This window comes from Macaca thibetana, chromosome 20, assembly GCF_024542745.1.
Source record: "Macaca thibetana thibetana isolate TM-01 chromosome 20, ASM2454274v1, whole genome shotgun sequence".
Taxonomy (NCBI): Eukaryota; Metazoa; Chordata; class Mammalia; order Primates; family Cercopithecidae; genus Macaca; species Macaca thibetana.
Genome location: NC_065597.1, coordinates 11,756,184 through 11,770,535, shown reverse-complemented (window position 1 = coordinate 11,770,535; position 14,352 = coordinate 11,756,184). Strand labels below are relative to the sequence as shown.

At 42.0% G+C, this 14,352-nt stretch overlaps 1 protein-coding gene across 3 annotated transcripts in view; it reads right to left on the bottom strand.

The window, feature by feature from the left end:
• Positions 1-2,098: 2,098 nt before the first annotated feature.
• ZFP90 (ZFP90 zinc finger protein) overlaps positions 2,099-14,352 on the bottom strand; it is a 30,268-nt gene continuing 18,014 nt past the window's right edge. For all 3 annotated transcript variants that reach the window (XM_050773339.1, XM_050773340.1, XM_050773338.1), the window contains 3 exons: positions 12,796-12,922; positions 12,352-12,447; positions 2,099-6,227 (listed from right to left, as the gene is read on the bottom strand). In XM_050773339.1, the coding sequence (XP_050629296.1) occupies positions 4,573-6,227; positions 12,352-12,447; positions 12,796-12,922 (1,878 nt within the window). In that variant the 3' untranslated portion in view covers positions 2,099-4,572. The remainder of the gene's footprint in view (positions 6,228-12,351; positions 12,448-12,795; positions 12,923-14,352) is intronic.

Here is a 14,352-nt window from a genome sequence, read left to right as displayed (position 1 = left end):
CCAGGAGTTTGAGACCAGCCTGGCCAACATGGTGAAAACTCATCTCTACTAAAAATGCAAAAATTAGTCAGGTTTGGTGGTGCACACCTGTGGTCCCAGCTACTCAGGAGGCTGAAACATGAGAATCACTTGAACCTGGGAGGTGGAGGCTGCAGTGAGCTGAGATCATACCATCGCACTCCAGCCTGGGTGACAAGGTGAGACCCTGTCTCAAAAAGAATATGTCGGCCAGGCGCGGTGGCTCAAGCCTGTAATCCCAGCACTTTGGGTGGCTGAGATGGGCGGATCACGAGGTCAGGAGATCGAGATCATCCTGGCTAACCCGGTGAAACCCCGTCTCTACTAAAAAATACAAAAAACTAGCCGGGCGAGGTGGCGGGCACCTGTAGTCCCAGCTACTTGGGAGGCTGAGGCAGGAGAATGGCGTAAACCCGGGAGGTGGAGCTTGTAGCGAGCTGAGATCTGGCCACTGCACTCCAGCCTGGGCGACAGAGCGAGACTCTGTCTCAAAAAAAAAAAAAAAAAAAAAAAAAAAAAAAGAATATGCCATGACTTATTGTTAACCTATTCACTTCCCAATATTTCTGTTGTGTTCATATTTTTACTGTTTAAAACACTCCCTCAATAAACATCTTTGTGTGTGTCTCTTTTGCTCACATGGGAGAATTTCTAGTCTAGGGTATATACTTCCAAGTGGTATTGCTGAGACATAAGATATGCTTAGCTTTGATTTTACTTGATATTGCCAAATTACTCCCCAAAATAATTATACCAAGTTATCCTCTTGCCAGCAGTGTATAAAAGTTCTAATACCCCCTGCCAGATTTCTCAATTTTTGCCAGCCTAATTGGTATGAAACAGTACTACATTGTTTTATTTTGTAATATTCTGACTTTGAGATTGAGCATCTTTTCATTTACCTGCCAGTCTTCTTTTGTCTAGCAATCAATCTCCACTCAATTGCTCACTTAAAACACTGTATTAAGTACCTACCATATGCCTGGCATCAATTAGCAGGGTAATAAAAAGAGCTACCAAAACAGACATGGACTCTTGCCTTCCTGGAACTCACCATCTAGTGTAGGAAAAAGAAAACCAAATAATCACAAATACAAACTGTGGTAACATGGAGGACATTAACAGTAATCTATGAAAATTTTTAAAAGGGAGACCAATGTAATTGAAATAGGAGTGTCAGAAAAACCTTTCCTGAAGCACCATTTGCATTTTTAACAGATGAGTAGGAACTAACCACCTTAGTATTTTTAAAAAGTGCTCAATCTTGAAGTCAGAATACTGCAAAATGAAAAGCCTATTGCAGCTATAGAAAAATCAAGCATCACTACCATCAATATGGCTAAAAGTGCAGAAGTCTTTTCTCATCTTCCATGGAGGTGTGCTAGAAGCTCAGGCAGACACAAGTATATCATACATATTTCAGGTTTCTTTAATGCAAGCAACAGAAACATAAAAAATTAGCTTGAGCAAAAAGGAGAAATTGTTGAGACTGATGGGGAGATCCCTGAATCCCAAGACCTTCAGAAATTGAGCCAGGTCTAAGGACATCAGGAAATAGAAACAAGAACACCATCATGTCAACCTTGTCCTCTCCTACTTCCCATCTCCGGTAAGATATCAGGTTCCAGGAAGCTCTAGGCCTTTATCTTTTGGCCTAGCAACACAAAAGACCAAAATAGAGCTCCTTCCAGCTCTATTTTGAAAAAATTCTGGCAAAGGACTCTGATTAACTGAACTAGGTCTCATGCCTGCCCCTAGAACTATCAGTGAGCCCCAGGGACATCCTGACTTGGGTTCCTACAGTCAATACAATAGATTGTTACAAGAGGAAAAGGGGGAAAATGCTGGGCAAAGACAAGAGCTACCACCACACCGCTAACCAGAAGTTATAAGGATTGAATGAAATGACAGATGTGAAACACTTAGCACAATGTCTTTAAAGTAGTAAGCATTCAATAAATGGTAGCTATTATTAACTCACCTGGCTGTGATGAGTTTAGCAGTTAGTTCCTCCTTCTTGGTGCACCACTCTTTAATCTTAGTCAAGTTCTGAAAATTGAAAAAGACAAACTGACTCCCATTCAACTCAGAACGTTATTTATTGAAAGAATACAATGATGTTACAAAGATGCATTTCACATAGCCCTAAAAAGCTGGGTATCCATAAGTGCATGATGCATGGCTGCTGGGACTAAGAAAGTCTTCTGGTCAATGAGCCACACATATGTCCTGGGCTCCCTCCCTGTCAATGAAGATGTGCTGAGGTTCAGAGAGTGGTGGTTGGATCTAGGCCAAGCTGCAAACACAAACCAGTGGTCTCCTTTGGGTCTTCCGGAACTAAGTTTTTATAAACTTCCCTAACAGTGGGGGCAGCACTCAGTTTGTTACAATTCATGCCATTCCTGAAAGTAGTCCACTATGGGGATCCCCAAACAACCAGTAGCAAAATGAGTTCCTGACAGGCATCCTAGCCAATCAGTAGGGAGGGTCTGGGTAGAATTACCCATTGTCAAACTATGTATCAGACAATACAAGCATGGCCTTGGCATTGTGTGTGAGCTAATCATGGAGCACCATAAACAAGGTTTTTTGGATGGTCAACATCTCAGAAGGGCAGATCTGCCATGGAATATTCCATTTTGCATCACAGAGGATAGGCTAATTGAGCTACACATACCACATTTCAGCCCCCATGCACATTTTTTTCCCTGCAAAGAATGAAGAATACTTGGGTGCTGCCACATGCTGTCCATGATGAGAGAAAGGCAATGGATCCTGCTATCTGGCATGCAAAGAATCCAGTAGGAAAGGTTCACCATCAATACCACCAATATCATCCTGCCCCACGATTCATAATCAGGGTTGGGAAAATTTATCTATCTTTGGGAGGCAGCTCTTGTGTAAAAGGAATCAATGTCCAGTTGCGCCCAAATTGGTCTGCATGGTCAATGTCAACACACCAACAAAGGTTCTGGAAATTCCTTTAGGATAGCCCATGGGAGTCATTAGGGGATGGGGCAGACCACTGAAGCTTAGCTGATGCTTTACTAATGGAAAAGCATTATAGAACTAAAATAAGTTGTGTGTGTGTGTGTGTGTGTGTGTGTCTTGCTCTGTTGCTCAGGCTGGAGTGCAGTAGTGTGATCTCATCTCACTGCAGTCTCCACTCCTGGGTTCCAGTGATCCTCCCACCTCAGCCTCCTGAGTAGCTGGGCCTACAGCTACATGCCACCAAGCCCAGTTAATTTTTGGATTTTTTTTTTTTTTTTAAGAGATGGGGTTTCACCATGTTGTCCAGGCTGGTCTTGAACTCCTGGGCTCAAGCAGTCTATCTGCCTTAGCCACCCAAAGTGCTGGGATTACAGGTGTGAGCCACCATATCTAGCCAAGTTAATTTTTTTAATGGTGAAATATTTTCTTTGCACATAGAATGAGCCAGTGCATGTTGTTTCTCTAAACCGAGTAAAAGACAAAAATTATGGCAATGGGCAATTAGACTTATACTTTTCTGCAATAAAATTAACAGGGGAAAATTCTCCTCTTAGTTTTATGTTGTTTTCCCATTGATCTGATACTGTAGGCTTAAGGCAGTGCTTTTTCATGGGCATGCCATAAAAAGTACAATAAAAGGACTTAATAGTTCTGTAAAACTGGTATATGTTAGCTGAAAGTATAATTGTAACTGGGAAAAGGGAAAAAAGTCACTAGTAGTTCAACTCTCTACAGTTTCTGTTAAATTGTGGTTTATAAGCCTCCAAGAAGTTGCTTTAAATAGTTTGTGATAAATTTTCATACATTTTGCTGCCACTTATGCTTTTAAGAATTCCCAAAGTGTCCAACCCATAGGTGCTCATTAAATGTTTGTGTATCTGATGTATCTTAAAATTTATTTTAAAGCCCTGAGTCCGAAAATACCTTTTCACTGGCAAGGCCATGGGGCCCCAAATCCAGGAAACCTGCATTTTTAACCCAGCTTTACCGTTATGGGCTGTATCATACTGTGGAAACCACTTCACATCTTTGGCTTTCAGTCTCTTCATCTGTACAATGAAGTGGTTGGGCTAGTTGATCTAATTCTTTGAATGGTGCCTTCCTGGAGTTGGAACTGGTTTCCACGGTGAAGTTAACGTAAGAGCTACAGCTGAGTGCAGTTGTCAAGCAATTTTTAAAATGAGTTTTTGTCATTACTGCAGGAATTTATTTTTTAAAAAAGCTGTTGACATTGGGGGTTATAAGCCAAGATGTTGAAACTTGACAATCTCCTGCATATATATATTCAAAAGCTTTATAAAGTCCAACATATGGGCATTTCATCCCCAATCAGCTACATATGATATATGTAGTTGTTTTTACACTAGTCTGTAATCAGATCTGAGAATGTGTCTTTTATTTATATTAAAAAAATCTGTTTACTGGCAGTTTTCTCCACACACATCATATAAACACACACATAATTCATTACATTCCCAAGCTCTCTCTCTAAGAATCCTCTGATCCTGAATCAGAACAACATTTTAGCTAAAGCATTCTGCAAATTCCTTAATTTCACAGTTCCTAGAGTTTATTTCGAGTATGAATTCTCTGGTGTTTAGTAAGAGCTGAACTTCGGCTGAAGTTTTTCCCACATTCCTTACAAGAATAGGGTTTTTCTCCAGTATGAATTCTCTGATGATCATGCAGGTTGGTTTTCTTTCGAAAGGCTCTCCCACATTCATTACATTCATAGGGCTTCTCTCCAGTATGAGTTCTCTCATGCTGAATGAGGGATGAACTTTGACTAAAGGCTTTCCCACAGTCAATACATTCATAGGGTTTCTCTCCAGTGTGGGTTCTCTCATGTTGAGTAAGCGATGAGCGTCGACTAAAGGCTTCTCCACACTCATTACATTCATAAGGTTTTTCTCCAGTATGAATTCTGTGATGCTCTATGAAACTTGTACTTCTTTTGAAAGCTTTACCACATACATTACATTGATAGGGTTTCTCTCCAGGATGAGAAATAGCTTGCTGACTAAAAGCCTGCTCACAATCATAGGGGTTCTCTCCAGTATGGATCCTCTGATGGTCAGTAAAGTCTGTAATGTGACTAAAGTCTTCCCCACAGTCATTACAATGATAGGATTTCACTTCGGTAAGAGTGCTTTCATCTTGAGTGAGAGATGAATTGTGCTTGAAATCTATGCTGTAGTTATTGCTTTGGTAAGGTTTGCCTCTCTTATGAATTCTCATATGTTTATAAAGGGATGGGCTCTGACCAAAAGCCCTCCCACATATGCTACATTCAAAAGGTTTCTCTCCAGTATGAGTCCTCTCATGTTGGACAAGGGAAGAACATCGACTAAAGGCTTTCCCACATTCCTTACACTGGAAGGGCTTCTCTCCACTATGTGTGACCTCATGTTGAGTGAGGGATGTGCCATGCCTAAAGGACCTCCCACATAGATTACATCGATAGGGTTTCTCTCCAGTGTGAATTCGCTGGTGTTGAACAAGGGAGGAGCTGCGCTGGAAGGCTTTCCCACAGAGACTACACTGATAGGGTTTCTCTCCGGTATGAGCATTCTCATGCTGACCAAGAGATGAGCTATGCCTGAAGGCCTTTCCACACACATTGCATTCAAAGGGTTTCTCCCCAGTGTGAATTCTCTGATGCTCAGTAAGCTGTGTCTTCCAGAGAAAGGTTTTCCCACAGTCAGTACATTCATGGTGTTTCTTTCCGGGATAAATTCCCTGATCTGTTCCATTAGGGAAAGCTCCGTCTCCTTTATGAGTTTTCTCATGTTTAGTAAGTGATGATCTATGAATAAAGGCTTTTCTACATTTATCACACTTATAGGGTTTCTTTTTTGCAAGAATATTATTCTGATTAAGTAAATCTGCATTATGTTCCAAATTGCTTCCAGGGGTCTCACATTCACTAGGCCTTATTCTTGCAGGAATGTTCAGTTGTGTAACCAAATTGGTGTTCAATCTCGAGTTTTCACCAAATTTACTTTGCTCAAAACTTCCTTGTGGTGTAATTATTTTCTTCTGGGTGGATGCCTCTGATCCCAGATGTCTTTTCCAGTTTTCCTGTTGCCTGTTTAACTGGCTGCTAACATCCCAGGAGTCTTCTAACGTAGCATGTGAGAGATCATGTGTGCAGTGGGATACTTCTGATACATCCTGCTGCAGATGTGATGATTTAACCTCAAGCCTGGTCTTCCAGTCTGAAAGAAATCCAGAGTACAAAAGTCCCCTATTCCTTCCTGTTGAAACAAACTGCTAGAGTAGGAATGAAGAAAGAGACATAAGTTACACATGACTCTGTTTTGAAATTAGTCCTGTATCCTGGGAAGAAGACCCAAAATGGAGAAAAGGAAGAGTGAAGAAATGATAGTGAAGACTGAAGATTCAGAGTATGTGGTAAGTCCAGAGAATGAGGAAAGCCCATCTAGGAGGGCTGGTTAGAAAATAAGGAAATAAGTGAGTAGGACTGTGTTAGGCACAGATAACAAATGGAACAGGATCATAGTCCATCTTAGGATCCTATATGCTCTCCATGACTCCTATCCTTTTATAAACCACCACAAAATCTGTCTTTCTAATATATCCATTTCATAATTTCCTTACTGTCAACTCGGAGGTTCCAGGTCTCCAAATGCTGCAGAGAAAATCTGTACCCAGTGACATAACTGAAAAGATTATTTGAAATACTGTATTTTCTCAGTTTGTAAAGTATAACCCTTGGAGATCAAGGAGGTCCTTGATCAGGAGGCAAATCATCTTTGTCTTTACAACCAGTACTGTGGTTTTCATCTTTTTGAGCTCTGGTTCTACACTTTTTTTTTTTTTTTTTTTTGAGACGGAGTCTCGCTCTGTCGCCCAGGCTGGAGTGCAGTGGCGCGATCTCGGCTCACTGCAAGCTCCGCCTCCCGGGTTCACGCCATTCTCCTGCCTCAGCCTCCCGAGTAGCTGGGACTACAGGCGCCCACAACCGCGCCCGGCTAATTTTTTGTATTTTTAGTAGAGACGGGGTTTCACCGTGGTTTCACCGTGGTCTTGATCTCCTGACCTTGTGATCCACCCGCCTCGGCCTCCCAAAGTGCTGGGATTACAGGCGTGAGCCACCGCGCCCGGCGGTTCTACACTTATTTTTTTAATTTATTTATTTTTTTTTGTTGAGACGGAGTCTCGCTCTGTCGCCCAGGCTGGAGTGCAGCGGCTGGATCTCAGCTCACTGCAAGCTCCACCTCCTGGGTTTATGCCATTCTCCTGCCTCAGCTTCCCAAGTAGCTGGGACTACAGGCACCCGCCACCTCGCCCGGCTAGTTTTTTGTATTTTTTTAGTAGAGACGGAGTTTCACTGCGTTAGCCAGGATGGTCTCGATCTCCTGACCTTGTGATCCGCCCGTCTCGGCCTCCCAGAGTGCTGGGATTACAGGCTTGAGCCACCGCACCTGGCCTGGTTCTACACTTATTATCTCCCTTGACCAAAAAGGATTTATTTCAATCTGCCTAATAAATTGATGTTTAAGTCCCTGTTTTTACTTCAGAACACTGATACGAGCCAACTGATTAATTTTTAGGGTTTAAGAATAAAAACCTTTAAAAACTAAGGGCAGAGAGCTTTTTGGAGTAATGGAAATGTTCCATATCAATAGGAATTTGGGTTAGGCAAGTGAATGCATTTGTCAAAATCAACCGGATGGTACATATAAGACTTGTACATTTCACTGTATATAAAATTTTCTTTTTTTTTTTTTTTTTTTTTTTGAGACGGAGTCTCGCTCTGTCGCCCAGGCTGGAGTGCAGTGGCCAGATCTCAGGTCACTGCAAGCTCCGCCTCCCGGGTTTACGCCATTCTCCTGCCTCAGCCTCCCGAGTAGCTGGGACTACAGGCGCCTGCCACCTCGCCCGGCTAGTTTTTTTTGTATTTTTTAGTAGAGACGGGGTTTCACCGTGTTAGCCAGGATGGTCTCGATCTCCTGACCTCGTGATCTGCCCATCTCGGCCTCCCAAAGTGCTGGGATTACAGGCTTGAGCCACCGCGCCCGGCCTAAAATTTTCTTTTAAAACTAAAAAAAATTGAATTCTAGTTAATGACATACATATTAAAAGTATAGGGGTGAAATGCAATTATGCCTGCAACTTACTTGGCAATGCATCAAAAAGTAAGATGGATTGATAGATGGCTAAAGAAATACATGATAAAGCAAATAAAACAACATGTTAACAAAGCAAATAATATAATATGTTAACAACAACAAATGTGATAATCTTGGTGGTAGGTATGTGGTATTGACTGTAAAATTTTTTTCAACTTTCCTATTTGAAAATTTTCATAATAAAACGTTGAGAGAGGAAATCAGAATAAGGCCCTAAACCCCAAATTCCTTACCCTGCAATAAGAATCAACTCATAGCAACTAGCAAGATCATCTGAATAAATTGCTGGTTGATGGAAAAAAAAAAAAAAACTACTTTAAATGTAGTTCTGAGCAAAAGCCTGAACAAGTGTTTAATTTTCTTTATAAGACACCATAAAACATTATCAATTTCATAATTAAGAGCGTATTAAAAACAACCATTTTTCTTTGATATAATAGTAATATTATTTCTCTTTTTTTTTAATTTTTTTTTTTTGAGGCGGAGTCTCACTCTGTCGCCCAGGCTGGAGTGCAGTGGCGCTATCTCGGCTCACAGCAAGCTCCGCCTCCCGGGTTCAAGCGATTCTCCTGCCTCAGCCTCCCGAGTAGCTGGGACTACAGGTGCCCGCCACCACGCCCGGCTAATTTTTTTGTATTTTTAGTAGAGACGGGGTTTCACCATGTTAGCCAGGATGGTCTTGATCTCCTGACCTCGTGATCCGCCCGCCTTGGCCTCCCAAAGTGCTGGGATTACAGGTATGAGCCACCGCGCCCGGCTTAATAGTAATATTATTTCTCATGAAATAAGCTTATATTTAATAACCTATATTTTATTTTCCTCAAATTATTTCCCATGACCATTAAATTATCTATATTTAAAAAAAAAAAAAAGAATCAACTCAACTCCTGAAGGCAGAAAATGCCTTGTAATTTTTTTAAGAATCGTTCTCAGTGGGACAAACCAAAAATGTTTGTTGAAATGAATAAATGAGAAAAGTTCTCTTGCTAGCCAGATTTCTTACTGATCAATCAAGTATGTTCTGATTGCTTTCTATATGCTCTGCCACACAGATAAAATATATAGAAATACCATAATAAACAGAGCTTGAATGGAAACAAGACAATCTTTTGGCAACTAAGAAAGGCTAAAACCATCAGATGGCATATTATTAAATCTGAGTTTTTATAGTGTAGATGATATAAATGATATTTGCTGTCAGGAAAGGAATAAATAAATAAAAATAAATAAATAAATATATCTGGTCTCATGGATTAGATAGATCTTGAACTCAAAGAACAAATGGCTTTGGATAGGCAGAATATATTGCCTAACAAGGGAAAAGATATGCTACTTAAAGAGAATATTGAGAAGTTCAACCTAAGGGGATCTGTTTTAGCAGGAACAGAAAGATAATACTGGAAGTATGAGAGGGAACTTCTGAATCAGGGAGTTTCTATTTCCTATGGTAAAGTACAGACAGTAATAGCAAGGGTTTGTCAGAAGTTTTAAGAAGATAAAGCATTGGGCTGGGCATAGTGGCTCATGCCTGTAATCCTAGCACTTTGGGAGGCCTAGGAGGGCAGACTGCTTGAGCTCAGGAGTTTGCAACCAGCCTGGGCAACATAGTGAAACCCTGTCTCTATTAAAATACAAAAAATTAGCCGGGTGTGGTGGTGTGCGCCTGTAGTGCCAACTAATCGGGAGGCTGCAGCAGAAGCACTGCTTGAACCCGGGAGGTGGAGGTTGCAGTGGGCCAAGATCATGCCACTGCATCATGCCACTGTACTCCAGCCTGGGTGACACAGTGAGACTCTGTCTCAAAAAAAAAAAAAGATAAAGAATTAAAATCCAGTGGCTGGGCATGGTGGCTCAGGCCTATAATCCCAGCACTTTGGGAGGCTGAGGTGGGTGGATCATATTAGGCCAGGAGTTTGAGACCAGCCTGGCCAACAGGGGTTTTAGTAGAAACCCCATCTCTACTAAAAATACAAAAATTAGCCAGGCTTGTTGGTGCGTGCCTGTAGTCCCAGCTACTTGGGAGGCTGAGAATTGCTTAAGCCCAAGAGGTGGATGTTACATTCAGCTGAGATCACACCACTGCATTCCAACCTGGGCGACAGAGTGAGATTCTGTCTCTAAACAAATAAATAAATAAAATCCAGTGTAGTTCAGCAACTGACAGAGTGAGATTCTGTCTCCAATAAATAAACAAATAAATAAAGTCCAGTATGGTCCAGCAACTGATTTAATTATTCAATTAAACAAAATGTGATATATCCATACAATGGAATATTACTCAATGGTAAAAAGAATGATGTACTGATACACGCTAGAGCATGATTGAACCTTGAAAACATGATGGTAAGTGAAAGAAGTCAGTGCCATATTATATGATTCCATTTACACAAACTATGCAGGATATACAAATCCATAGAAATAGAAATTAGATTAATGGTTACCACGTACTGAGAGGAGTGGGGAATGGGGAGTAACTGTTAATGGGTATGAGGTTGCTTGCTGGGTGAAGAAAATGTTCTGAAATTAGACAGTGTTGCTGTTTGTACAACTATCTGAATATGTGAAAAAACCACTGACCTCTACGCTTTAAAGGGGTGAATCTCATGGTATGTAAATTATACCTCAATAAAGCTATAATTTTAAAAAGATTTATAAAAAGAAAAAACAGAGTGAGCTATTCCAACTGGGAATTACAGCAATCTAAATTTGGGACCTCAGCAGTGGCTCACACCTCTAATCCCAACACTTTGGGAAGCAAAGGGAGGAGGATCGCTTGAGCCTAGGAGGTCAGGGCTGCAGTGAGCTGTCATAGAGACATTGCACTCAACCCTGGGTGACAGAGCAAGATCCTGTCTCAAAATAAAAAATTAGGCTGGTGTGGTGGCTCACGCTTGTAATCCCAGAACTTTGGGAGCCAAGGTGGGTAGATCGCTTGAGCTCAGGAATTTGAGACCTGCCTGGACAACATGGTGAAACCTCATCTCCACCAAAAATACAAAAAATTAGCTGGGTGTGGTAGTACATGCCTATAGTCCTAGCGACCTGGGAGGCTGAGGTGGGAGGATTGCTTGAGCTCGGGAGGCAGACTGCAATAAGCCGAGATCACACCACTGCACTCCAGCCTGCGTGACAGAGTGAGATCCTGTCTCAATAAAATAAATAAATAAATAAATAAAAGATTTGGGCCCTGGTTTACAGTGCCACCAGTAGAAGATAAAAGGCAAGAAAATCTAAGCTACTTCTCATAGGAAGAAAATAACCTGGGTTGGAATAAAAGACTAAACTAATTAGGGTGTCCAGCCTGAGCAATTAAAAATTCATTGGGTTCTAATAGGCAAGGGCAGAAATGGGAAATAGGCAAGGTAGCAAAATATACTGGCAGGGGATGAAAGGTGATGAATTTAGATTTTATGTATTTAATATGAACTACGTGACTTCTGAGAAGGATAAAAGTAACTCAGGTACAAATAAGGAAGACTTCTGAGTCTACAGCATAGAATAAAGAGCTGCAGCTACCAGGAGGCAGGTACTCTGTTAAGGAGGTAATGAAGAAAGGGGGCTAGAAGGCAGGTTCCTTAAGGCAGAGTCACTTAGGGAGAAAAGCAAGAAAAGCTAAAGACCTAAAGCTAAGAAGCACTAACAAGCAAGGAACTGGGAGAGGAGGATACTACAGGAACCGTGGAGGGCGGTAATGAGTCAAATCAGCATGAACATGAGATGGAAGGAAGATGGTGGCAAGGCACGGAGTCTGAAGGCAGGTTATGAAGGGAGAGAGAATCAAGGAAGGCTGTGGGTGTTTCCTATAAGTCTGGGGCATCTGACAGTGAAAGCAGCAAGACTAAACAAGGAAGACATGGGGGAGTGCAATACAAGAAAGAGATATGGGAGTTCAATGCAGGGAAGAAATACGGGAGTTCAATTCTGAATGAGTAAGAGAAGGGATCTCTAATGAAGGGAATCAGAGGCCACCAGAAGAAAAATAATCCAGCAAGAGCAGGGGCACCCTTTTGAAGAGGAGAGTCCTACAAGGTGTTGGCCAGGCGATGGCTTCGGCCTCCTATGCAGATCTAGGAAATCCCAAGCCAGCTGCTGGAGGGTACCTTCCCCTCCCTAAGCTGTACCTCCCCCTCCCTAAGCTGTACCATTATCTGCATTCATTCCTAATGCCTGACTCTCACTCATTTACCTGGACAGAAAGGTCTTTGGATTTCTCCCTCTGATATCCATGGCTCTTCTCCTTGCTCCAATTTGAAGATCACCTCTGGCTTGGAAACTTGATATCCTGCTCATGGGTAAATACACAAGATTTGGTTGTTTGTGCAAGTGGACAAAGAACCCTCCTAAGGACAAGTCAGTACTAGTCCTTGATCCTCAGGAACTCTGAAGGAAAAAAAAGGTGCAACTTAAGGAGTCATGCAATCAAATTGCCTATTTCCAGTTTTGCAAAATAAAGACCTTTTACCTAAAGAGCAGGCTCAAAACCCCATAAAGCTGGGTCCCAATGAGATTAACAAACTCTGACCCCTGAGCACCCTGGTCACAGTTACCTAAGCTCTGGGCACCACCACTATAGCAACCAAGGAAGGAAAGACCCATCAGCAGGAAAGACACTCAGAGAAGTGGTCCTTACCCAGAGAAACCAGGTGGCTATAGTTCTCCAGCATCACATCCCTGTATAAGCTCCTCTGAGCAGGGTCGACGTGGTACCATTCTTCCTGGGTGAAGTCCACAGACACATCTTTGAATGTCACTGATTCCTGTAAGATCACATTCCTGCTCAACTGGGGATCAACCCCACAAATGTTCTGTGGCAATGCTGGGAACATAACGTAGGATCTATCAGAAGTGGTGATCACACATTTGTTAGACTGAGGAGGCAATGTTGGGTTACATAAACTCGCTGTTTACATAATTTTGTAAAGGATCTAGTATGGCAGGCAGGAAAGTTATGAGGGGCAATTTGTCCTGCAAACCTGTATCCCTACCTAGCTATCTTCTTGGTTTCCTTCAAAGCCAAGCCTTTTTATACAATCACCAATTCATTGCTGCCTATTCATTTTCTTTGTTACAAAATCCAAATACAGTGGGTAGTAAAAAGTGACGACTTTCCTTTACCCCCATAACCAATCCCACTTTACTTTCCAGAAATAACCACTCTTAATAGTTTGGTGTATACACAATGTCCCTTGTCCATGTTTTTCAACACCCCACCCACCCGCTCAACCACACTCACACCCCAACACAGAATCTTGTTTTATGAAATACCACACATATTGTTCTACAACTTGCTTTTTGCATTTAGCTGTGTATCCTGGAGATCTTTGCATAGTGCAATAATTGCACCTTATTGAACTGCTTCATAGTACTCCACAGTACAGCTGTACCACAGGTACCTACTGATTAAAACCAACACCACCTCTCTGTATTAAGAATAAAATGCGGCAGGGCACAGGTGGTTCACACCTGTAATCCCAACACTCTGAGATGTCAAGGCTGGCAGATCGCTTGAGCCCATTCACTTCCTTTGTTATAGGAGCCCAAGAGTTTGAGACCATCCTGGGCAACAGAGCAAAACTCCATCTCTATAAGAGATCAAAAAATTAGCCTGGCATGGTGGTGTGTGCCTACAGTCCCAGCTACTCAGGAGGCTGAGCTGGGAGGATCACTTAAGCCCAGGAGGCGGAGGTTGCAGTGAGCCATGATCATGCCATTGTACTTCAGCCTGGATGATGGAGTGAGACCCTGTCTCAAAAAAAGAGAATAAAATGCAATTCCCTCATGGCTCACCAGGCTGTCGCATGCTGATCTTGATATTCCTTGACTACATCAAACTTGTTCCCACCCCCACCCTCTTGTTTGTTATTCCCTAGCCTCCTGCATCTCCACAATAGTTAACCAGTTATTCAGGCATCATCTCAAGCATGGCATCCTCAGAAAGGCTGCCTTAGCACCTCCACTATCCATTGCATTACGTGTTTAATTTTCCTGCTAGTCCAGTTATCTCTCACTGCCCAATTCTTTCCACCTCTCAAGAACATAGCAGATTCCAACAGAAAGAACACTTGTGCTTCTAGCAATGATCAGAGACATTAGCTTGTTACCTTATTGTCTCTCTCCCCACTGTAAGCTCCATGGGAATAGGGACTTTATCTATCTTGATCACAGTTACATGCCTGGCACCGAGACC